Raw genomic sequence first — 26719 nt, 5'->3', positions numbered from 1 at the left:
CAAAACATTTTATACTGCTTATCCCAGAAATAGTGGATTTTCCCCAAGTCCATTTAATAACGGTCTATGGACTTTTCCTTTAGGAAGCTGTCCAAACCTTTTTAAAACTCCGCTAAGCTAACTGCCTTTACCACATTCTCTGGCAACGAATTCCAGAGTTTAATTACACATTGAGTGAAGAAAATTTTTCTCTGATTCATTTTAAATTTACTACATTGTGGAGGCTGCAAATTATATTTTTCTTCCATTTGGGGATGTAAATAAACGACAAGGCATTAAGGAGAATGAATCCTTTCATCCCTCGTGTAATACCTGGAGCAAAACAAGTACTTTATAAAAACATATGTATGCCATTGAGCCGATGCAAAACTGGAAGAGAAAAACACGGTGATGGAATTCAAAAAGGAGTGGGATGGTTTAGAAAATAGGTGGTACAAAACAAACATTTTTTAAAACCTTAAGTGGCTGCAGGTGTGTGGATGTGTGAGAGATACTTGACTGGCGATTTCGGCTGTGAAGAACTAAGGCCAGTGCCGGGCAAACTTTGAAGGTCTGTGTCTGTTTATGGCAATGCAGTTTAGGGTGGTCTGGAAAGGACTTTAATGGCAACTTCAGTCTGCTGGGCAGACTTTTATGGTCTGGGCCCTGCAAATCACAAGACGGATTTGGATAGGCTGGAGAGGGCTTTGATGGCAACTCCAGTAGGTAGAACATAAGCATAGAGCCGGGTGGACTTCTACGGTCTAAGTCCTAGAAACATCAAAGAAAGACTTGTGATCAGGCATTGTTGATTTAATCATGAATTGATAGTGTCAGGGCTGCCAAGAGGTAGGGGCGGGGGGGGACAAAATTCCCAGGGCCCCGGCCTCCAAGGGGGGCCGGCACCGGGGTCAGGCCGCCAGCGCTGCAGTTCCCGGTCTCACCTGCCTGCCTCCTCGGCTCCGGGCCCCCTGCATTCGAAGCGGCAGTCACAGATCGCCTCCCTTCAGGCCTTCCCTCCCTGTGTCCCGCCCTCGCAGAAACCAGAAGTTACATCAGACGAGGGCGGGACACAGGGAGGGAAGGCCTGAAGGTGAGCCCGCAGGTGAAGACCGTGGACTGCAGCGACGGGGGCGGCAGGGGGAGTGGCGGGGGGCAGCAGCGGCAGGGGGGCGGAGGCGGGGCGGCCTTGCCCCGGGCCCGGCCAAAGTCTCTCGGCGGCCCTGGTGAGTATGACTGTTGGCCAGACTGGATGGACCATTCAGGTCCTTATCTGCCGTCACTTACTATGTTACTATGTTTTTCCCATACAGATGTATTCTTTTTGTAACATGGGGAATACATATGCAGATTTTTCCCCCCTAAGGCACACCCAAACCAGAGCCCCACCATGCTCCCTTAAAATCTCTGCACGGTGTGGACCTTCGGCTGTAAATAGTGCCTTTCTGAAATCACGATTTACAGCTGTAAACAATCTATGGGGGCCGATGTTCAGACCACAGGAGTTAGCCGGGCTGCCTCCCACGGTCTGCAGTGAACCCAGAAATTCAATGCCAGACCGTATATGGCGATTGGAATTGAATTTCTGTGGGGTTTTTGGGGCAGTCTGAACATAGCTGGTTAAGCCAATATTCATTGGCTGACTGGCTAAGTTACAGCGGCCAATGATAGGCCTGCAATTTATGCCGGTCTATCTGGCTGATAAACTTAGTCAATGAATATTGGCGCTAACCGGCTACGTCAAGTGACGATTTGGGTTTCTGCCAGGTACTTGTGACCTGGCTTGGCCACTGTTTGGAAAACAGGATACTGGGCTAGATGGACCATTGGTCTCACCCAGTATGGCTACTCTTATGTTCTTATGGGCTAGCTGCTCAGCTGAATATTAGTGCTTAGCCAGCTTTAGGTTATTTAACCAGCCAGGATCCATTCCTGGCCGGTTAAATAGCGCTGAATATTGGGCAACTTATATATAAAAGCAGCTATTTACATGAATCTAAAGCACAGGTTCTGAACCCAGTCCTCGGGACACATTCAGCCAGTCAGGTTTTCAGGATACCCACAATGACTATGCATGAGATGGATTTGCCTACGGTGGACGATGTGCATGCAAATGTACCTCACGCATATTAACTGCGGATATCTTGAAAACCAGACTGACTTGGTGTGTCCCGAGGACTAGGTTGAGCTCCCCTGCTCTAAAGTAGTCCCCGTTATGCCCCTATGGTTTTATTCTTAAACCACTCCCACATTTGCCACCCAGGACGTAGCTGAAAACAAGTTTTATTTCCAGCTAAGAGTTCTGAAAGAAATCCAAAAAGAAAGTGTGACATTCTAGGTAGCCTCAGTTCAACCCTCCCTCCCCCCCATGCATTACTTTTTGAAAGATGTCAGAATTGCCCCCCTCCCTTGCACAGCCCACCTTACTCACTCACCAACTCTGAAAAGTGGAAAAGTCTTAATGTCACCCTCAAGGATTAACTGCGCAAAGGATCAGATGTACTAAGGGTCATTTTCCATTTTATCTACGGGAAAATACACAGTACAGAGGAGCCAAAATCTGGTAGAAATAGTTTCAGCCATTTTATTTATTTGTCGCAATTGTATCCCACATTTTCCCACCAATTTGCAGGCTCAATGTGGCTTACATTTGCCGTAGTGGCGATTGCCATTTCCAGTAACAGAATTACATTCGGTATTGCATTAAGGTGCATACATACATGATAAGGAAGAATACATTATGGTATTTCACATAGGATCCAGAGTAATAGTTTAGCTTGTAACCTTTGTTAGGTCATCAATGATATAAAAATAATTTTCGGCATAAGTATTAAAGTGGTACTGCTTGTTTGTTGATAGTAATGAGGTTGGTCAATCAAGTGATAAGAGTTCGGTTACTACTACTACTATTTAGCATTTCTATAGCGCTACAAGGCGTACGCAGCGCTGCACAAAAATAGAAGAAAGACAGTCCCTGCTCAAAGAGCTTACAATCTAATAGACAAAAAAATAAATAAAGTAGGCAAATCAAATCAATTAATGTGAACGGGAAGGAAGAGAGGAGGGTAGGTGGAGGCGAGTGGTTACAAGTGGTTACGAGTCAAAAGCAATGTTAAAGAGGTGGGCTTTCAGTCTAGATTTAAAGGTGGCCAAGGATGGGGCAAGACGTTCTGTTCTGTTCAGTTCTGTCTGGTTCACGATCATTCTTATTATTTTAATAGTTAGGATGGTTATTTATGGTATGCCTTCTTGAACAGGTCAGTTTTCAGTAGTCTTCGGAAGATAGTTAGGTCTTGCGTTGTTTTTACGGCCTTCAGTAGTGCGTTACATAGTTGCGTGCAAATGTAGGAGAAGCTGGTTGCGTATGTGGATTTGTATTTTAGTCCTTTACAGTTGGGGTAGTGTAGATTGAGGAATGTGCGTGCTGATCTTTTTGCGTTCCTAGTAGGTAGGTCTATAAGGTCTGACATTTTAGAGATAAGGAGGAGGGAGTCACAAACAAACTACATTCGGTGTAATAAGAAAACTGTTAACCTTTCCTCCTTCTCCCTTCCCCAATCACTCCATAACTTTCTAAAATGGGAAACTCTGATATCCATCCAACAACCGATTTTCACATAGTTTGATGATGCTAATCCCAGCCAGGGCAGCTGAGAAACTGAGCCAGGCCCAGGACAGGGCCTCCACTGCCAGGCCCCCCCCCCCCCCCCCAGGACCTCCACTGACACACCCTTCCCCAGACTACCGTGTAGCCAGACTACAAAAATTGTGGGGACTGGAGCCCAAAGTGTGCGGGGGAACATTTTGCCCCACCTCCCTGCCCCCTATCACAACTCCACATACCTTCGTTGGTGGGGGTCCCCAACCCCCACTAGCAGAAGCCTTCCTCCGCGCTGTTCTCCGCTGCAGGGCAGGCAATGTGGCAGAGAACAGCACTGGAAGAAGACTTCTGCTGGTGGGGGCTTGGGGACCCCTGCTAGCCAAACCAGAGGCCCCAAAGCCCTGTGCCTGCTCCTCCCCAGCCTCTAAGGGGGGGGGGGGCTAGTGCCGGAGTTTTCTCTCTCCTGCTCCTGTTGGGACGTGACCACCCTGGTTTCGTCGGAGCAGGAGAGAGACAGACCCTGGCACCAGGCCCCACTTGGAGGCTGGACCCAGGGGAAACTTTCCGCCCGTCCCCCTCTCGGTGGTCCTGGTCCCAGCTATCTCAAAGTTACAAGTTGGGGAGTGTCACACATATAGAAATACAAACTACTACACATACTGACATTCAGTACAATCTCATAGGTTAGTTAAGAACATAATAAACTGTAAATCTCAATTCATAGAAAACTAGTGGAACCATGCCCGTTTCCTCAACAATGAAATGGGCCCTAGGAAGGCTGTCATGTAAGCTTTTTTTTTTCTCTCTCTCCCCTGCCCTCCCCTCCATGTCCAGCGATTCTCCTCTTCCCTGCCCTCCCCTTCCCTTCTTCCCTCCCTCCCCTCAATGTCCCGCGATTCTCTCCTCCCCTCGATTTGTACCTGAACGTTCTCTGGCTGGCTGGTGCTGCCTTCCGTTCTGTTTGTAACATCCCTCCTGACGTCAGCTCACCTCCAACGTTCCCCTCTCACTGTTCCGCCCTCTGACATCATTACATCTTGACAGGAGGGCGGGACAGTGAGGGGGAATGGAACGCTGGAGACTGACTGACATCAGGAGATGTTACAAACCCAGGCAGTCAGACATGGAACGCTGGAGGTGCAAATTATTATATAGGATTATAAACTGTCCCAGAGAGCAATGTATTCTTTCACAAATTCTATAACCATCTCTTCCCCAGTTCCCTTAACCTTTGGGAGCAGCTATGTTCACACCAGAGTAACTCTGTTTCTTCCCTAGTTTCCTATAAGGAAATCATTTCTAATATTTAATGATGTTCTTATTACACAAAAAGAATAAAATCTGAAAAATTCTTTTTAGGAAAAACAAAGCTTTTATAAACTAGGAAAGAGTGAAAGAACTTCCCAACTGATCCAAGTTTTTTTTTAATTTTTTTTTAATTTATCTTTATGACAGAATAATCCAGATCTAGTTTTGACATGACCGTTTGTTTATATCCATACATCCAGAAATGGGAAATTTCTATTGGTCTAAGCAGCTGTCAATCAAAACGGTGGGTTCTTTAATAGAACTTTGAGCAGCCATCTTAGAAAGCCAAGTATCTTTGAGAAAAACTGAAATAACGCTCCTTTAAAGAGTTTTCATATTTTATTAAATAATGTCATTAATATTCAGCTTTTTAATAGCCTTAGGGTATCTGCAATTGATCTCTTCATGTTGGAGAAGTTACTACTACTACTACTACTTAGCATTTCTATAGCGCTGCCAGGGTTACGCAGCGCTGTACAAGTTTAAACATGGGGAAGGACAGTCCCTGCTCAAGAGAGCTTACAATCTAAAGGTAAAAACTATGTAGTCAGTGTAGGTATCAGGAATGGGAAGGTGGTTAGGCACCAAAAGCAAGGGAGAAGAGATGGGCCTTGAGTAAGGACTTGAAAATGGGCAGCGAGGGCGCATGGCGTATGGGCTCAGGAAGTCTGTTCCAGGCATAAGGTGATGCGAGGCAGAAGGGGCGGAGTCTGGAGTTAGCGGTGGTGGAGAAGGGTACAGAAAGGAGTGATTTGTCCTGAGAGCGGAGGTTACGGGTGGGAACATATGGGGAGAGGAGGGTAGAGAGGTAATGGGGGGCTGCAGATTGAGTGCACTTGAAGGTCAATATACATAAGTACATAAGTAGTGCCATACTGGGAAAGACCAAAGGTCCATCTAGCCCAGCATCCTGTCACCGACAGTGGCCAATCCAGGTCAAGGGCACCTGGCACGCTCCCCAAACGTAAAAACATTCCAGACAAGTTATACCTAAAAATGCGGAATTTTTCCAAGTCCATTTAATAGCGGTCTATGGACTTGTCCTTTAGGAATCTATCTAACCCCTTTTTAAACTCCGTCAAGCTAACCGCCCGTACCACGTTCTCCGGCAACGAATTCCAGAGTCTAATTACACGTTGGGTGAAGAAAAATTTTCTCCGATTCGTTTTAAATTTACCACACTGTAGCTTCAACTCATGCCCTCTAGTCCTAGTATTTTTGGATAGCGTGAACAGTCGCTTCACATCCACCCGATCCATTCCACTCATTATTTTATACACTTCTATCATATCTCCCCTCAGCCGTCTCTTCTCCAAGCTGAAAAGCCCTAGCCTTCTCAGCCTCTCTTCATAGGAAAGTCGTCCCATCCCCACTATCATTTTCGTCGCCCTTCGCTGTACCTTTTCCAATTCTACTATATCTTTTTTGAGATACGGAGACCAGTACTGAACACAATACTCCAGGTGCGGTCGCACCATGGAGCGATACAACGGCATTATAACATCCGCACACCTGGACTCCATACCCTTCCTAATAACACCCAACATTCTATTCGCTTTCCTAGCCGCAGCAGCACACTGAGCAGAAGGTTTCAGCGTATCATCGACGACGACACCCAGATCCTTTTCTTGATCCGTAACTCCTAACGCGGAACCTTGCAAGACGTAGCTATAATTCGGGTTCCTCTTACCCACATGCATCACTTTGCACTTGTCAACATTGAACTTCATCTGCCACTTGCACGCTTGAACTGTATACGGTAGCGGATCGGGAGCCAGTGAAGCGACTTGAGGAGAGGGGTGATATGAGAGTATCGGTTCACGCAGTAGATAAGACGTGCGGCGGAATTTTGGACAGATTGAAGGGGGGATAGGTGGCTAAGCGGGAGGCCAGCGAGGAGAAGGTTGCAATAGTCAAGACGAGAGGTAACGAGCGAGTGGACGAGGGTTCGGGTGATCTGTTCAGAGAGGAATGGGCAAATTTTGCTAATATTATAGTTATAAGAGTTAACAGTTCAAACTGATTGGGGATGCCAAACACAATACAAATTACCCTTCCCTGAAAACTGTGAAGGAACTTGCTCAATACTGGGGGTGTTGAGATTTTGTACTGCATTGTGATACAGGAGCCATCATAGGAAACACATAGAAAGGGTTTTCCATTCAGAAAACCCTCTCTCTATATATATTGATACTGTTTACTGGACCAACATAAGAATTATTCAACAGTGAATAGATATATGCAGGTCCTTTCTATTGATACTTTACTTAGTCATATCTGAAGTTGAGTCTTATGAGGTATTGAAAGCCTATGAGTGTTATCACATTTTGCTGATTTTCATGTTTATTATTGTTAAAAAAATATTTTCCTTCTCTTCCTGCTTTTTAATGCATCAGATCATGCAGTACTGCATTGACTGATGAACACCAGTCAACACATCACACAAGAGTCATTGTTGGAGGGTGAATCTTATGTTTTCACAATTTTCATTCACTATAAGTGAAATAAATTCTAATAGTTGTAATTGTTAATAATATGTATAACATAATTACTGGTTGTGGCAAAATAGTGGGTTTTCCAGCATATGAATTATAAGAATATTTCATGAAGTGTATTTCTCTAGTTTGGCCAGCAGGTGATGCATGTTTTATGTTTAAAGATGTTACAGAAAAATGACCGTTCCTTCTTTAGTTTAACACAGAGAGGAAGTAACCTGCAGTGATGTGGCCAACTACTTTTAAAAAATGTTGTTCTGGGCTCTGATTGGCTCAAGAGCTCAAATTCAGTTAGAAATACTGAATTTTTCTCCAGTCTCAGTTTGGGAGAGGAGAGAGAAAGATCTCTTCACTGAGACCCTGTAAGCAGTTATATTCTGTAACCTGTGAGCAGCTATATTTCCTGTACTCCCCAGGCACTATCCAGTTAGTGACTAAATGTTTAGCCAGTTTTAATATTGATCCATAATCAGTTACCTGTCATTGTGTGCTGTTTTTGTTCCATCTGTTTTTATGGTTCACTGTTCAATATTTTTATGACAATAAACCTTTTTTAGTTTATTGACTCTGCTTGTCTGGACTGACTAAGAATCCTGGTGATTTGTGTGTTGGGTCTGCGAGTGCTTTCAAGGAACTGTGGACCACTGTGAGTGTGGCCCCAGTAACCTAGAAAACACTGGAGATAACTTGAAAGCAGGAGACTCGCCCAGAGATGGTTGGGACCCAGTCAGTGGGAGGAGGATGCTAGTGTAGTGCTAGGAGGTGCAGGAGGACCTGAGCAGTGCTGAGGGCAGACCCCCTAAGTGGCTGCAGGGATAACCCCAGGCGAGTGGCTAGGTGTTTCATGACACTGGTATAATAATCTTTTATACCGAGCAGCCAGAAGGATGCTTGGGTACACAGGGATAGTAATAGCCAGCAGGAAAAAAGAAGGTGTTAATGCCTCTATATAAGTCTTTGGCAAGACCCTATTTAGAGTAATGTGTACAATTCTGGAGAATGCATCTTCAAAAAGATATAAACAAGATGGAGACCAGTGGCGTAGCCATGGGTGGGCCTGGACCCACCCACTTTGGACTCAGGTCCACCCCCAATTTTTTTTTTGTTACATTTGTACCCCGGGCTTTCCCACTCATGGCAGGCTCAATGCGGCTTACATGGGGCAATGGAGGGTTAAGTGACTTGCCCAGAGTCACAAGGAGCTGCCTGTGCCTGAAGGAAATTGAACTCAGTTCCTCAGGACCAGAGTCCACCACTCTAACCACTAGGCCACTCCTCCACTATTGCTACTGTTTGAGATTCCATGGAGAAGTCGGCCCTTGCAGATCACCAATGTGGCCGCGCAGGCTTCTACATGGAATGTTGCTAGTGGAATAGCAACATTCCATGTAGAATCTCCAACAGTAGCAACATTCCATGTAGAATCTCCAATAGCAGCAACATTCCATGTAGAATCTCCAATAGTATCTATTTTATTTTTGTTACATTTGTATCTTGCGCTTTCCCACTCATGGCAGGCTCAATGCGGCTTACATGGGGCAATGGAGGGTTAAGTGACTTGCCCAGAGTCACAAGGAGCTGCCTGTGCCTGAAGTGGGAATTGAACTCAGTTCCTCAGGACCAAAGTCCACCACCCTAACCACTAGGCCACTAGTGCCCTTGTTATAGCTGGTGGGGACCTCTAAGATCCACTAACTGCAGAGGTCCTCCAGAAGCAAGAATAGCTCCCTCTTCTACTTGCTCCAGCCGGTGGCATTGTGTATGCACTGCTGTTGCACTGGCCTCTCCCTGCCGCACACGCTCAGTTTTTGCGCAGATGGAGCAAGAATGGGAGCTGTTCTTGCCTCTGGAGAACCTCTGCTACTGGTGGAGGAGCTTGGGGATCCCCACCAGCTTAGGTATTAATGTTTTTTTGCTGGTGCCCAGGGGGATGTAGAGACTACATGTGCCCACCCAGTTTGCCCACAACAAAATCTGAGGTCTGGCTACGCCACTGAATTGGAGACGGTCCAGAGAGCAGCTACTAAAATGCTCAGTGGTCTTTGTCATAAAGCATATGGGGTCAGACTTCAAGATCTCAATAAGTATACTTTGGAGGAAAGACAGGAGAGAGGAGAGATGTTTAAATACCTCTATGTCACGAATGTACAGGAGGCAAGTCTCTTAGAACTGAAAGGAAGCTCTAGAATGAGGAAGGATAGGATAAAGATGAAAGGGGTTACATTTTGGCTTGGACAGGTTCCTAAAAGAAAAGTCCTTAAGCCACTATTAAGATGGACTTGAGAAAATCCTCTGCTTATTTCTAGGATAAGCAGCATAAAATGTATTGTACTGTTTTGGGATCTTGCCAGGAGCTTGTGACCTGGATTGGCCACTGTTGGAAATAGGATGCTGGGCTCGATGGACCTTTGGTCTGTCCCAGTATGGCAACGCCTATGTTGACACCAGTATTGGGCACCCCTGTATGTTGACCCCTGTGAGACATATACAATTGGAGGACTTCAAACACAGAGCCAGTCCTCTCACGCATTGGGAATCTGAGCGGAGAGACTGAAAGGAGATTAGTTACAGTGCTGAAATCACAGAATCAAAAAGAGAAGAGATGGAAAAGCAGCAGGAAGAGAGAAGAGGGGCTGAGGAGCAGAGCAGCCGAGAGCCGGAGAGAACTCACATTGATTGTGTCTGGGGCTAAGGATACACAGGTTGAGGTGATTTCTATGAGGGAAAGCCAAGTCTTTGGAGTGAGGACACACAAAACAAGTTATTTTAACAAGCTGCAGAGTTTGGGCTCCAATGGTGTTTAATGTCACCTGGAAAAGACAGGGAAAATGGCATTTGCTTCCCTTAATATAGGAAGCAGCCCACCCAGGGTCCAAGAGCTGCCCTGATTATAACCAAGGGAGCAGATGGGGGCAGTGAAAAGTGCAAAAAAAAACAATTTGGGGGGGGGGGGAAGAGGTCATCACTCACGTGTCAGCTGTTATTCCCAAATGGACTACAAATATTGTAATCATTGACTCCTAAAAAGTGCTGAAGTGATGCAGCAGTGAAGATATGTTTTAGATACATGAACGACATCAGTAACCAGGTAGCATGTGGCGCTGCTCAATTACCACTGGGTTAGCGCCTACAGAAATATTTTTTTAATAGTTCCGCTAGCCCCACCCCCTCCCCCCAACACAATGAAGGAGTTTGCCCAATATTGGGAATGCTCAGCACCCACTGGTATCCACAGATGCGTGTGACTCGGTATCTCTGCATTTTGTACTACCGGGGTATCAGTGCAGTACCACCCTAACCTAGATTGTTCATTTCGTTATTTTTCCTTTTGAATTAGATGTTATTCTTTTCTTATGTTTTGTATCACTGCCTCAAATATTCCATTACAGCCCTGCAGTATCTTGTGAGCAACGCATAGACCTCCGTGGTGTCACTGAAAGAGGTACTTTGCTTTCGGGAGTTCATGTTTATGATAAAGATCGAAACGGTGTTTACCTGAAGCAAATAGACAGATCAACAGCAATCATTCTCTCCAAAATCAAGTTAAAAAAATGATTAAGAACAAGTAAAAAAAATCTGAACTTTCAGGTCAGAATCTGATGTGAGAACAACGATTCTTTATTTAGTTTTGGTGCTTGTTAATATGTTGTGATATTCTATTTTATACATATTTTATGATTTTTTTTTTTCATTATTGTATTTTTTTAACTTCTACCCTTGGGTATTTTGAGAAAAAGGTTTCTGGAAAGTAAATACTTAGAGTAGTTGCTACAAAGTCAATGAGTCAAGAATGTCAATGGCAAATCTTTATTGGAATCATCTGCTTTCGTCTTCTTTTCGCAAACAAGGTGATGTCACTGATTTGACCCCTCAGTTAGAAGCGATTTTCTGTCATAGAAGGAGAAACTGTGTTAATAATCTTCACATACAAAATAAAGAGAAATACATGTAACTAGGACTGTCCTCTCCGTTCTTCCAGGAAACTTCAGCATCTCAAGAGGTTCCACCACCTTACTAATCACCCTACTCCAAAATGAGTCTAAAATGCCCCCTAACAAGACCTAACATCTGCTTTAGGCACCCATTATTTAAGAGACCAAAAACAATTAGATACAGACTCTTTTTCTAATTACGGGGCCCTTTTACTAAAGGGTTGCTACGTGGCAACAGGCTTGTCAAGCACCGATCCTGAACTACAACAGGGGCCAGGTGGTAGTTCCCCCCCCCCCCCCCCCAGCATGCATCATTTCCGGCGCTATAAAAACATTATTTATTTTTGTAGCGCTGGTGCTTACCTGGCGGTAATCAGGCAGTGCCATATGCTGCCTGGTTACCACCGGGTTAACGTGGGAGCCCTTACTGTCACCTCACTGGGTGGTGGTCCTCCCCAAAATGGCCATGCGGCAATTGGTTCACTTACTGTACGGCCATTTCTTTTTGAGAGACAAAAGGCATCTTTTTACCTGCTGGGGTAAAAGGGGGCCTCAGCACACACTCAGGCCCCCTTTTACTACAGCTTAGTAAAAGGACCCCTAAACACTAAGGAGTGTAGGTGTAGTCTAGTGGCTAGTGCAGCAGGTCAAAACTGGGGAACTGGGTTTGATTCCCACTGCAGCTCCTTGTGACTCTGGGCAAGTCACTTAACCCTCCATTGCCCCAGGTACAAATAAGTACCTGTATCTGCCATGCAAACCACCTTGAATGTAGTTGCAACCCCGCCCCCTCAGAAAGGCAGTACATCAAGTCCTATTCCCTTTCCACACTTAATGCATGAAAAAATGTCTACCACACAAATGTGTTAAAACATTTTACGGCATTTTTCCTGTTTCCATGTGCTTAATTTAAATTTTTTTAAATTATTTTTTATTTATCAATTTTATCACAACATTTATGTCAAAAACATAAATTGGCATTACACAAATCATAATAATCATGAAAATATAATCAGGAAAACGGTGAATTATATTAGTCCACATTGATTGATCCAAGAAATAGGTACTTAAATAAAAATGAACGAAGAGGTTGAAGAGAAACCTACTTCGACCTACAACATACAATAAATCTTAATAAACAGAGAGGGGCAAGGACTCAGGACGGGGCAGCCGATTTAGTGTTCAATCCAAGTTAACAACACATTACTCCTTACTAACAATAAATGCTGTGAGCTTTCCGGGTTCAAAGAAAATATAATTAGTGGAATCTAAAGAAATATGGCATTTAATTTTTAAGAAATTTTCTCCAGGGCACATATGAGCTTGGAAGTGTTAACCAGCTAGCGCATTATGATTTGCAAGCGATAACAGAGTTCAGGAAGCACTAGGTGCTCCCGCATTAACTTTCTACAGCTACCGCACATTCATGGGAACATTATTAGCGTATGACCTGTAAAGTTAAAAAGAAAAAGCCCTTAAAAACGTGGAGATTCCAAGGAGGGATAGATCTAGATGCCCCCTAGTTGATTGTCCCGATTCTGTGAAAGATTTGCCCAGGGACTTAAACTCACCGACCCTTCTGTTGGACTTGGGGATCTGACATTAGGGGAGGGAGGGGAGGGGAGGGGGGAGGGAGGGGAACTTTTATTTATTGTTACACACTCATTGAATACATGTTAAATGAATGCTAAATATAACATGTATGAGTATATTTGTTTAAAAACTTTAATAAAATTATTTGGGGGAAAAAAAGTGCAGTATTGAATCTTGGCATAGTGCACGGTAAAATCCCATATTATAACATGTTAAGCCCAGATTTTACCACACTTTACTAAAACAGCCCCTAAAACAGGCAAGACCAGTTTAAAGCTATCCTTTTGCCCAAATTTCACTGCCATAACCTAGACCCATATTTTAATGGTTCAGATGACACAATAAATACAACAGTGGCCTCCCCTTTCTCTGTCCCGACCTTGCGCCCATATAATTTTAATGACAATAACTTCCTGCTATAGCCGCCAAGTCTCTGGCAATGCTCTAGAATACCCATAGATTTCTTCCTTCAGTTGTTTCCAGCATTTGGAAAGTATGTATCATGATTTGATAGATCTTCCTCTGCATCTCAAATGATAAGCCATTCACTCCAGTAGGGTTGGCCATGTTCAACATTTAGTTGGCATTAGCTGTACAAGGAGTCAGGATGAAGAGACCACCTGTATGCACTAAACTGGCACGTGCCAGCTTTGTAGGCGTGTGAGACGCTTGATTTGTTTGCTTACCTCATTTATCCAATTGATGTAGGCAGACACACGAGTGAAGACGGTTGGCTTCTTAGCGTAATTGCAGCTCAACCCGGAACCAAAGCTCACGACGCCATGCACCTCCCAAGTACCGTTATCTCCGTGGCAGTTCAGTGGGCCTCCAGAGTCGCCCTGTCACAACACAAGAGCAACATCTGAATTCAACATTCCTACTGTAACTTTTTATAGAGTACTTAACTTATCCGCGCTCAACAATTAATCGGTCGCACTTATGCCAACCATAGATCTGGCGTAAGTGTGCTAAAGTACATCAGGTACAAGTGTAACTTATAGTATTCTGTAAGTTATATGCATAAGTGGAAGCCCCACTTCTATCTCACCCATTCTTCACCCATTTATATTCTATAGTTAAATGTATAGGTTCAAGATTCAGTTCACTTTATTTGATTAGCTGCTTAAGAAAACCTATCAAAGCAGAGTACAAAACAAAAAGGAAAGCCTTAGAAAAGAACTCAATTGGTTTAAAAGAAAGTCAAGATAAAAGACGCTGAGGCATATTTTCAAAGCACTTCACCCTCAGCTTTCACCCTCTCATCTCAACCCCCCTCCAGCCTTCACCCACTCTCTCTCCCTCCAGCCTTCATCCAGTTTCTCTCTCAACCCCCCACCTCAGCCTTCACCCAGTCTCTCTCTCAACCTACCTCAGCCTTCAGCCTCTCATCTCAACCCCCCTCAGCCTTCACCCACTCTCTCTCCCTCCAGCCTTCATCCAGTTTCTCTCTCAACCCCCCACCTCAGCCTTCACCCAGTCTCTCTCTCTCAACCTACCTCAGCCTTCAGCCTCTCATCTCAACCCCCCTCAGCCTTCATCCACTCTCTCTCCCTCCAGCCTTCATCCAGTTTCTCTCTCAACCCCCCATCTCAGCCTTCACCCAGTCTCTCTCAACCCCCCTGCCTTCACCTTTTCTCTCAACCCCCCCGGCCTTCACCCACTCTCTCTCTTAACCCCTCCAACCTTCATCCACTCTCTCTCAAACCCTGACCCTCAGCCTCCACCTACTCTCTCTCTCAACCCCCTCAGCCTTCACCCAGTCTCTCTCTCAACCTACCTCAGCCTTCAGCCTCTCATCTCAACCCCCCTCAGCCTTCACCCACTCTCTCTCCCTCCAGCCTTCATCCAGTTTCTCTCTCAACCCCCCACCTCAGCCTTCACCCAGTCTCTCTCAACCCCACTCAGTCAGCCTTCACCTTTTCTCTCAACCGCCCCCCCAGCCTTCACCCACTCTCTCTCTCTTAACCCCTCCAACCTTCACCCACTCTCTCTCAAACCCTGAGCCTCAGCCTCCACCTACTCTCTCTTTCTCAACCCCCCCTGCCTTCACACAGTCTCTCTCTCAACCTACCTCAGCCTTCAGCCTCTCATCTCAACCCCCCTCAGCCTTCATCCACTCTCTCTCCCTCCAGCCTTCATCCAGTTTCTCTCTCAACCCCCCATCTCAGCCTTCACCCAGTCTCTCTCAACCCCACTCAGCCTTCACCTTTTCTCTCAACCCCCCCCCCCCCCCCCCCCGGCCTTCACCCACTCTCTCTCTTAACCCCTCCAACCTTCACCCACTCTCTCTCTCAAACCCTGACCCTCAGCCTCCACATACTCTCTCTCAACCCCCTCAGCCTTCACCCAGTCTATCTCTCAACCTACCTCAGCCTTCAGCCTCTCATCTCAACCCCCCTCAGCCTTCACCCACTCTCTCTCCCTCCAGCCTTCATCCAGTTTCTCTCTCAACCCCCCATCTCAGCCTTCACCCAATCTCTCTCAACCCCACTCAGCCTTCACCTTTTCTCTCACTCCCCCCCCCCAGCCTTCACCCACTCTCTCTCTTAACCCCTCCAGCCTTCACCCACTCTCTCTCAAACCCTGACCCTCAGCCTACACCTACTCTTTCTCTCTCAACCCCCCTGCCTTCACCCAGTCTCTCTCTCAACCTACCTCAGCCTTCAGCCTCTCATCTCAACCCCCCTCAGCCTTCACCCACTCTCTCTCCCCCAAGCCTTCACCCACTCTCTCTCTCTCTCTCTCTCTGCTACCTATTCCCCTCACCTCGCAGGGTGCCTTTGCAGAGGAAACAGCATGCTTCCTAGTCTCCATTGCGATTCAGCTCTCGTGTAAACTTGAGCCATGCAGTACAAGAAATTCAAGCTGGTCTCACAATTTCAAGTCCTGAAAGACCGGAAGCTGCAAGATGCCCGAGTTTCCTGCACCATGCAGCTCAAGCCAAATCGCAACGCACAAACATAACAGATGCCGGGTAGTGTTACATTTAAAATTAGGTGACCAGAAATTGTTCAGAACAATTAGTTACTGGGACCAGAACTTAGACTGGGATGGACTTGGCAGTGTCCCCTGTCTGTGCCGCTGCCCTGTTATTTGCAGTTCCTAGCTGCCAACATGCTTACATTGCATCCAGAAACCACGCCATCTCCTCCAGCGCAAACCATGGTGGGTTTCACTTGGCTTCCCCACCAGTCCCTCTGGGTGCAGGTTGCGTGATCAACTACTGGCAGCAGGGCCTGTTGGAGATTTTCGGCAATGGGGCCGTTGGCTGAAATGGAGAAAAATGCAATGCGCAAAAATCAAATCAATCCAGAGCAAGCAGCTCCGTCCAAAGCTGCAGAAAAGCACGACAATAAAGCCAGCAGCATGTCAGCAGGGTGACTGGGAGGTACAGGTGCAGCAAACTTACAAACTGCAGAGCAGGCAGGCTCCACCACAATTCTTTGACTTTCAACTTTTTCTTAAGTGTTTTCCGCCCTTATTTCTTGGAATTTGTTTGTTTGCTGTATGTATTTATTTATTCTTTCCATGTTCTTTGATTGGGCCCTTTATCCCACTGTAGCTGACTCCAGGCTATCTATTTCTCATAACACTAACTAGTAAATTAAAGACCCCCCAAATATCAATTTCTTAAAAAGCAAGGCACATGGTCACACTCGTCCACTACACACCTAAAATGAAATTGAGCTGAGCAGGCCTGGCTTATGGTGCAGGGACTCTGTCCACAGACCGAATGAAGAATCTTAATTAGTTTTAGTGGCAGTTATATTTGTTTACCCTCTTTGTAGGATTCGACCACGAGAAGGGACTTGGACAAAAAGAATTTTAAAAAATTGAGCTGTTCCAGCCTTACTGTAGAGGCGTCCCCATCCAGTGACGAAGCATGGGTAATCATTGGGCAACAGGGCTTCATTAGCGGGAAGGCAGGATGGCTGGATGGTGTCGGACAGCTCCACATGTTCGGCAAGTTTAACCAGGGCAATGTCGTTTCTGAAAGAGAAACAAGAATGTACCAGTCAAGAGATTATTACCTGGTGATGAGAGAACAGTGCTGGAAATCCCAGGGCTAAGTCTCCACATATAACTCCAATAAATAAAGAACAGGTGAAAAAGTCCTGGACTTCTCAGCTCCTAAGGCTTTGGGTTTTTTTAATTGCCAAACTCCTTGTTATAAAACATGAGCTTGGGAAACAGAACTGGCTGGCCTGTGCTTTCTTGCATGGAGCCAAGTAGATACCCCCAGCTCTGATCTGTGACCTGAATTTGTCTGTCAGGTGATCAATGACCACTGGGTCATTTGTTGAATCTCATATTTTTAAACTCTCCCTCTCATTTTTTTTTCTAATTTTTAAGTGCTCCAGAGGCAGACCAGGCCAGATTTCCCAAGCTTTGTTTTATGGGAAAACAGCAGGACCTGAGTATCAGACAGTTCGGAAGTTCCACTACTCAGTTATTTTCTTTTAACGCTCAAGGAGAATCAGGAAACCACTGCCCCCAGCATTCTCAGAACCCTGTTATTATCACATATCAACCTTTGTGCTACTATATCTAACGTACAACGGTGTGGAGTGACCTCAGGGGAAGAGGGAGACTTAGAAACAGAGCCTGAGTCCATCACGAAAAGAGGCATCTTAAAATGCCACATCTCAAAAAAGATATAGTGGAATTAGAAAAGGTGCAGAGAAGGGAGACGAAAAGGATAAAGGGGATGGGATGACTTCCCTATGAGGAAAGGCTAAAGCGGCTAGGGCTCTTCAGCTTGGAGAAAAGGCAGCTGAGGGGAGATATGATAGAGGTCTATAAAATAATGAGTGGAGTTGAACGGGTAGATGTGAAGCGTCTGTTCACACTTTCCAAAAATACTAGGACTAGGGGGTATGCGATTAAGCTACAAAGTAGTAAATTTAAAATGAATCTGAGAAAATGTTTCTTCACTCAACGTGTAATTAAACTCTGGAATTCATTGCCAGTAAATGTGGTAAAGGCGGTTAGCTTAGCAGGGTTTAAAAAAAGGTTTGGATGGCTTCCTAAAGAAGAAGTCCATAGACCATTATTAAATTGGACTTGGGGAAAATCCACTATTTCTGGGATAAGCAGTATAAAATGTTTTGTACTTTTTTAGGATTTTGCCAGGTATTTGTGACCTGGATTGGCCACTGTTGGAAACAGGATGCTGGGCTTGATGGACCTTTGGTCTGTCCCAGTATGGCAATACTTATGTACTTATGTAATATTCCCAAACCATTTGCATAAAAGGAAATCGGGGTTAAAGGAAGGAAACCCCAACCCAAACTCAGGCAAGTAGATTGTAGAAGGAGTTATGCACTTTCATTCCTTTACCATCCTCTGTAAATATCAGATTCTATTCTAGTTTAATAAAGACAACCCCCTCCCCCCCCCACACACACCTCAAAGATTTGGGCAATTAAGAAACATCAGCAAGATCCGAATGATCTTGTAACAATATATAATTAGAGACCGTGCTTTTACATATTAATCTTGGTGTCAGAGAGATATAGATAGGGCTTTTTTTTGTCTGCTAAAATTGACCCATGGACCCCAAGTTTTAATGAAAGAGCTCAGGCTCTACGCACTGATTCTGCCATGTCATAGATTCTGTGACTGGTAGCAGGGGGCCTGGGTATTGTGTGTGTGGTGGGGGGCTGGCTATTGTGGGGTGGGTCCCTCAGTGATCACCCCACCCCTAAAGGGTGGCCTGGTATTTGAGTACCGGCACCTTTTTTGCTAGAAAAAATACACTGGATATAGATACAGATTTCCTATATGAAAAGTGCCGAAATATGCCTATTTTTAAAAGACAACAGTGGCCTCTATGAGCCTTTCGCAAATAGGTCCCACAACCAGCCCCAATAAGGGGTAAACGCCCACAAACAAATTTACATCTACTCCAAAATAATTGTGAATGTGTGTGTGTGTGTACACTAGCGGGGGAATTCTACATATGATGCTGAATGTTGGGTGCTACGTCCACACTGAATTTAATGGATGCAAGATGTCGAAACAGAGCAGAAATGGCAGATCTGTGTGTCAGACCTGTGAGTTCTCGTACCAAGTAGAGCGCTGCCGAGCCCGGTACTCAGATCAGGTTCTGCTTGGCGGCCGAACAACCCCGGGTTTCACCTGCACTGACCGCCGTTACCCAGAGGTTGAGCCCCTAGGTGCGGGCAGCCTGCAGGGCTTATGAGATGGATCAGGAAGAGGGGTGATGAACGTGACGGCCAGACAGGCAGCAGGCAAGAGGGTGATCCAGTTACAGGCAGTCAGTGGGCAGGCAGCAGGTCAAGAGAGTAATCCAGGTACAGGCAAGGTCAGGAGGCAGGCAGCAGACACAAGAGTAATCCAGGTACAGGCAACCCCTGCCAGCTGAAGCATTTGCCCAGCACTGGTCTCCACCACATTACCTGACCTGCTCTTCCCCTCACATTGCGTACACATTTGTTATAATGAAATTGAGCATACGCAAGTGACGTGGCAATGCGGCAGAGAGCTGGACAGCAAGATTAAATCAACAATGAACGTGATATTCTATACTTGATCATGGTCTTTCTTTATTGTTTCTGGGACATAAACCGTAGAAGTCCACCCGGCTCTGTCCTTATGTTCCAACTACTGGAGTTACCGTCAAAGTCCACTCCAGCTTATCTGAATCTGTCATATCGTTCGTGGGACCTAGACTGCCTGACACTGACCTCATGTTCCAAATTACTGGTGTTTCTGTCAATGCTCTCGACAGCCCATCCTAAACTGGATTGCTATATGCAGGATTCAGACCGTACAAGCCAGTCCAGCACAGGCCTTAGTCGATGCAACCAGAGTTGCCATCTGAAGCACTACTTGACATGCAAACATACATGCCACCCTTTAAGGTTTGGTTTTATACCGTTCATTTTCTCATTAGAGATCCTCTGTGTTCATCCAACACCATTTTGAATTCCACCACAACTTTTTTCTTCACCACCTCCCTCAAGAGGGCATTTTCCACCCTCTCCGTGAAAAAGATTTTTCTGACATTACTCCTAAGTCTACCACCCCACAACCTCAATTCATCTCCCCTAGTTTTAAAATGTTCCCTTCCATTTGTTTCTATCTTAACCCTTTAGTGTCCAATGTTCCCATCAATCTGTTCCCATATGGCTTATTACGGGAACATTGGACACTAAAGGGTTAATTAATACCTTTCAAGTATTTAAACGTCTTTATCATATCTCCCATGTCCCTCCTCTCCTCTAGGGTAGACATAGTCAGGTCTTCCACTCTCTTCTCATATATAAAAGTAGATCTATTCTACACTTGACACACATGTATGGCTGCATAATTTTCTAGAAATCCTCTTCTGCATGTAACATATGTGGTAACATAGTAGATGACGGCAGACAAAGACCTGCACAGTTCATGCAGGCTGGCTATATAAAACTACACCCCCAAAGGGCAATTTACACATTATTTACCCAGATAGACTGTTTGAAAATTATCCGCCCTTTCAGCCCGTAAAAATGTGCACAGATGGGTCAGTGAATTTGTTCAGCTGTCAGAACCTATCGTCTTGCTTTGACAGCAATTGCTCTGTGCTGCCTCCCCCCCCCCCCCCCCCTGGAGGCTGCCACCCTAGGCAACTGTCTAGTCTGCCTAATGGCTAATCCAGCCCAGCTTCTGTGAAGCATTCACTGTAACTGAAATAGGAAGTCAGTAGACTTACATAATAAAAAGGGAACTCCACTTTTCATGGACAATGATTTTCTCTGCAGCGATTATGACTGATCCAGCTTCCTCTTCCAGGAGATTGTGTTTTCCCAGAGCAACGCGGTAAGTCCGTGAGTTACTAAATTTATAAAATAAAAACAATAGCAACAACAAAGGATCAGAATGAAGTGAATGAAGTTAGTTTCTCTTTTTAATCTGGAGGTTCAGCAGAAAAAGGATCATTCTGGGTTACAGTTGTGTCAATTCTTTGAGCAATACCCCATCATCACAACACGATCCACCAATCACATTTCTTATTACAATCGATGGACTTAGCAATAGCAAATGAGTTACAAAGTGATTGGTCCAATTAGACTAGGAGTCGTATTTTCAAAGCACTTAGACTTACAAAGTTACATAGAGGGGCATTTTCGATATGACAATTATGTTGGACTTTAGACATTTTGCGTTAAACTCCCAAATAGTAAAACGTCTATCTTTTGTTTTCTCCAAAATGGCCACATGCTAGATGGTTTTGTGCTCTGTGTGTTTATCTTTTCGGCCCATTCTGGGGGGAAAAAAACCATCTAAGTCAAAAACGCACAAAATCAAGCCATTGGAATGTAGTAGGAACCAGCATTCTTAGTAGACTGGCCACACAGACATCCCAGGAAAGCAATGGGGCACCCTAGGGGCACTGCTGTGGAATTCATATAAAAGGTCCCAGGTACACATCTCACTGTTACCCCCTTATCTTCTCTGCTGAACCCTCCAAAACCTACCCAAAACCCACAGTCCCCAACTGTACACCACTGCAATAGTCATTATGGATGAAGGGGTCACCTATATGTCAGCACAGTAGGTTTTTGGTCAGTTTTGGAGGACTCACACTTTCCACCACAAGTGTGACAGGTAGTGTGAGATATGGGCCTGGGATCCCCTTCTCTAAGTCCACTGCACCAACCACTAGGCTACTACTGGGACCGGCTTGCTCCTCTAATAGAACTGGCTATAACATCTGCAGCTGTCATAAAGGCTGGTAAGTACTATTTTTATTCAAATCTTTGGGGTGGGAGGGGGTCGGTGACCACTGGGGGAGTAAAGAGGTTATTCCTGATTCCCTTCAGTGGTCATCTGGTCACTTAGGGCACCTTTTTGTGCCTTATTCATTCTAAAAATAAGATCAGACGTTGAAGTTTTAGCCCTAGACGTTTTTATTTTGTTCCATTATGGCTGTAAAACATCCAAGTGTTAGGAATGCTTAAGCCCACCCTAATCCCACCCCAGCCCCCGACACGCCCCCTTGTGATTTGGATGCCCTGCAGACAAATTGCATAGATAAACGTCTGCAAAATAGGTTTAGAAAATACTGATTTGCTTGTTCCTCACTCCAACCCTGCACTATATAGATATCACTTGAGCAGTTAGAGGACATTTTCAGTGGTCATCACTATAAGGATAAGTCCTTTTGAACATTGACCGTCAAATGCATTCAACAAAGTTGATGTGACCTCTTTTGGTAGGCAACAGCGGCCGTTACCTGATGCAAGGCCGTTACCTGATGCAATGAGCAGCAGTTAAGACCCAGTTGGTGGCAATTAAGGTTCCACCGCAAGTGTGGCCCCACCGGTCACCGCTGGAATACTGAAGAGAGATCTGTAATTAAAAGAAAAGACCAAGACATGAGCGTCAATCCTGCATTCTTCTTTGTTAAGGAGTAAAACGTGTGAAATAAGGGCTTGTTTTTACCTGCCAGGGCCAGCTGTGGGGTCTCACGTCTTCTCCTCCCACTACCCTAGACATGATAGGCTCATAGTATGGTACACCACAGCTGTAGGCTGCAAAATATTATGAAACATAAGCCACAATGTTAAAAGCAATCAAAAAAAGTCAAGCTCTTTCCTCGGGGGAAAGGAAGAAGACAAGGAGGAGGCCGCATCCCAAATTTATTCATCACATCACGGAAATAAAAGAAATGCCCACACTCTATTTACATGATTTGCTTAACCACCTTTTGTCTTACGAAGGATAACAATGCATATTAACTAAGGAAAAGAGCAGAAGGAGAAAGAAAGAAAAAAGGAGTAAAGAAAAGTCATTTCATCTCTACCTGGTCACCACCCATCTACTTTATCCCCTTTTGAATTAGGAAAATAAATAAAGTTAGGGCATTCCGAAGCAAGGGAGCCAAAACTAAGAAGGCCAACCAAAAGGTCCGCTGAAGGAACCACTGAAAGGAAAAAGGACCATCAAGAAGACCAGCCTACGATGAACACAGCAGATGACCAGGAGTATATCGGATCAAAAGTTGGCCAAATAATGGGAGTGTCTGTATGGAGGGCCCAATGAGCCATAATCCGTATCTTGAATTTAATCTTGTAGTAATGGAGTGACATTATCATGTTTCTGAGCCTTAATAAATCTTTTTACTGCAGTGTTTTGCATTAATTGAAAACATTTGCGAGAAGTGAGAAGAAGACCATAATAGAGACCATAACAATAAAGTAAACATGAAAGAACCAGAGCATGGATCAGAGCTAGAAGATCTTTACAATTCACATTCTGCTTAATTTTTCGTAGTGCTACAATAGATGCTCAAGTCACCTCCAAGATCTGCCAGGCTAAGGAAAGAGGAGAGTCCAGATAGCATCTCAGAATCTGGACTGGGACACCTAAGACAAATGGGCTCAACCTAGGAAGAGACCTACATGAGAATGAGATAGCCTCATACTTAGAAAAAATTTTGAGCCAGCCTCTACGCCATGGATTAATAGGTTGGCAGAATCCTATATTTAAAAACAGATTTGGTGTAAATATATAATGAGAATAACCCTTCCGTAGGTGATGCTTAATTTCAACAGATGTTCACAAACATGGTTAGGAGAATGTTGGTTCCCAGACATAAGGGAAATCTCCCAAGAAAGTTCTAGTTGCCTACAAAATCATCCCTCTCACCATTTCAGGGACTGACGAGAAGAAGATTGATCTTCTTTCAGCTTAATTTCAGTGTGAGACCCCAGGACTAGTCTTGTTTGGGGGAAGCTCTGGATACGTAAGCACACATATTACTGTCCAAAGTCACTCTTCTCTTGTGCTTTGGCAACATATTCCACTTGCCTTTGGGAAATCCATTTTAATATGCATCAGTGTTTAGAAGAATCAGACCTCATTTTGAGCAGAAGGAATGTTTCCCTTTCTAATCTTGAAGAAAAAAGGAAACAGTTCTTCCAAAAAGGAGCAGCAAGCAAAATCCAAAACATAGAAGGGGAAGTCACCAAAGAAACACAAGTCCCCAAAACAACCAATGGAAACTATCCAAAAAATGTTTATGCTTCAAATGCAACATCTAAAGTTTGCCATGTTCTCCAAAAGCAGTAAACAGTTGATACCCGACACAGGTCATGTTTTGGCCATTCATCAGAGGTACTGTAAAGCAGCGATCAAAGCTAATACCAGTGAGTTCAAATGTGTGGCCACCGTAAAAGAACATATAATTTGGACTGCAGAACAGTGCACTGAAATCTGAAACTTTGGGCCACAACATTCAGGAACACAATGAGGGCATAATTGAAAGGGGCGCCCAAGTTTTCCTGAGGACGTCCTCGCAGGAAAACTTGCAAAGGGGCGGGGAAACAAGATAGGCGTCCATCTTTCATTTCGATAATACAGTCGGGGATGCCCAAATCTTGACATTTAGGTCATCCCTAGAGATGGTCATCCTTAGACTTGGTCTTTTCTGATTTTCAGTGATAATGGAAACTAAGGACGCCCATCTCAGAAACGGCCAAATGCAAGCCCTTTGGTCATGGGAGGAGCCAGCATTCGTAGTGCACTGGTCCCCCTGACATGCCAGGACACCAACCGGGCACCCTAGGGGGCACTGCAGAGGACTTCAGAAAAAGATCCCAGGTACATAGCTCCCTTACCTAGTGTGCTGAGCCCCCCAAAACCCACTAACCACAACTGTACACCACTTCCATAGCCCTTACGGGTGAAGGGAGGCACCTACATGTGGGTACAGTGGGTTTCTGATGGGTTTTGGAGAGCTCACATTTACCACCACAAGTGTAACAGGTAAGGGGGGGATGGGCCTGGGTCTGCCTGCCTGAAGTGCACTGCACCCACTAAAACTGCTCCAGGGACCTGCATACTGCTGCGATGGACCTGAGTATGACAATCTGAGGCTGTCTCAAAAGATTTTTAAAGTTCTTTTTTGAGGCTGGGAGGGGGTTAGTGAGCACTGTGGGAGTAAGGGGAGGTTATCCCCAATTCCCTCCGGTGGTCATCTGGTCAATTCGGGCACATTTTTGTGCCCTGGTTGTAAGAAAAACTGGACCAGGTAAAGTTGTCCAAATGCTCGTCAGGGACACCCTTTTTTCCCATTATGGGTCAAGGACGCTCATGTGTTGGGCACAACCAAGTCCCGCATCCGCTACACCTCCAACATGCCCCCAGGAACTTTGGTCATCCCTACGACGGAAAGCAGTTGGTGATGCCCAAAATCAGGTTTCAATTATACCGATTTGGGCGACCCTGTGAGAAGGACCCCCATCTTCTGATTTGTATCGAAAGATGAGTGTCCTTCTCTTTCAAAAATAAGCCTGAATGTCTTTTACTCATAGTCAAAATAAGCAAAAGATATTGTGTTCCTGTATGTTTGATCTCACTGGAATAAGCTTTGATGCTGCTTTACAGCACCCCTGACAAAGGCCTGCATGCCAAAATACAGCCCGTGTCAGGTATCATCTGTATGCTGCTTTTGGAGAACATGGAAAATTTTAGTTGTTGCATTTGAAGAGTAAACATCTTTGGATACTGTTCATTGACTGTTTTGAAGACTTGTGTTTCTTTGGTGACTTCCACTTCTGTGTTTTAGTTTTTTTTTGCTTGCTGCTCTCTTTCTGCTCTTACCATTATTGCTCTCATTTTGAAATTATGGGTGCTATAGAGGGGCTATTTTATTTTAATTTTTGTATAAATTCCAGAAAAATTGATTGGGCACCATAACCTGTACATTGCAGTTTCCAAAAACAGAGACATCCCAACTTTACACCACAATGAAGTGATTTTTCAGAGCAGAAGGCTTATAAGTCCTCAGTATTTATTTATTTTATTTATTTATTGCATTTGTATCCCACATTATCCCAACTCTTTTGCGGGCTCAATGTGGCTTACAATTCATCGTGGATATGGGAAATAGAGGGGAACATACATTTATTATTAACAGAGTTTTGGGTTAAATGATAGTATTAAAACAAAAGATAGTAAGAAACATTTCTGGATAAGTCAAAGATTATACAGTTACATGTGTTGATCTTTGTTGTATATCTTGTCGAAGAAATAAGTTTTCAATAGTTTGCGGAAGTTTGTCAGTTCGTAGACAGTTCTCAAGTTGCGTGGCAACGCGTTCCAGAGAACCAGAACTGCCAGCAGAAACTTCAAATATTGCTATAGCTTTCACATGGTAGGGTGGTGTTTTATTATTCACCACCTAGTCTCCACTTTCAACCTTAAGTCTGAGATCTCCCAAATATTTGTCCCAGACTGTTCCAATTTTTTCTGAAACTAGCCTATGCTTTCTGCATTTTGCAGTCGTCTCTGACATTTTCTCTACCAAGGAGCTTGTCCAGTGTATTGGGGTCTCCAACCAAATCCACAGATCTCCAGCAACATTGCTAAACGGAATATTCTCCTGACAACTTTCTGAAGGAATAGAATGGTATGGAAACTTACCACAGCCCACCAGCACAGCAACAAGAAGCAACTTGAACATCGTGAGGTTTGGTATGCAGATCCTGGAGACCTGAGTCTCCCAAGGTTTGTATTTATAGGTCTCCTACACATTTCTGACTTTGAGCCAAGGACAATCATGACTATTAGCCAGACGGCACAAGATAAGAAGCTGCACCTGCCCTTGGGAAACCTGGTTTTCTTCTGCAAGCAACACATTAACAAACATTCCAACACTGACAGAAAGACAGGTTAAGAAATAATAATTAACCTGCATTGATAATATATAAAAAAGAAAACACATAGTTATAATGTACTTATAAATCAGAGAAACTTTTTCTTCACCCAACGCGTAATTAAACTCTGGAATTCGTTGCCGG

General features: G+C 44.6%; 1 protein-coding gene across 1 annotated transcript; it reads right to left on the bottom strand.

Moving 5' to 3' along the window:
- Positions 1-11188: 11188 nt before the first annotated feature.
- Positions 11189-26393, bottom strand: LOC115482668 (chymotrypsin-C-like). Its single transcript, XM_030222637.1, has 8 exons — positions 26343-26393; positions 22359-22447; positions 22168-22265; positions 20626-20748; positions 16762-16898; positions 16031-16176; positions 13595-13747; positions 11189-11271 (listed from the first exon to the last, which is right to left on the bottom strand). Exons 1-8 carry the CDS (start codon positions 26380-26382, stop codon positions 11254-11256), a joined length of 804 nt encoding a protein of 267 aa, XP_030078497.1. The 5' UTR covers positions 26383-26393; the 3' UTR covers positions 11189-11253.
- Between the last annotated feature and the right edge of the window lie 326 nt (positions 26394-26719).

Source organism: Microcaecilia unicolor, chromosome 13, assembly GCF_901765095.1.
Source record: "Microcaecilia unicolor chromosome 13, aMicUni1.1, whole genome shotgun sequence".
Taxonomy (NCBI): domain Eukaryota; kingdom Metazoa; phylum Chordata; class Amphibia; order Gymnophiona; family Siphonopidae; genus Microcaecilia; species Microcaecilia unicolor.
This window is presented reverse-complemented; position numbering and strand designations above follow the sequence as displayed.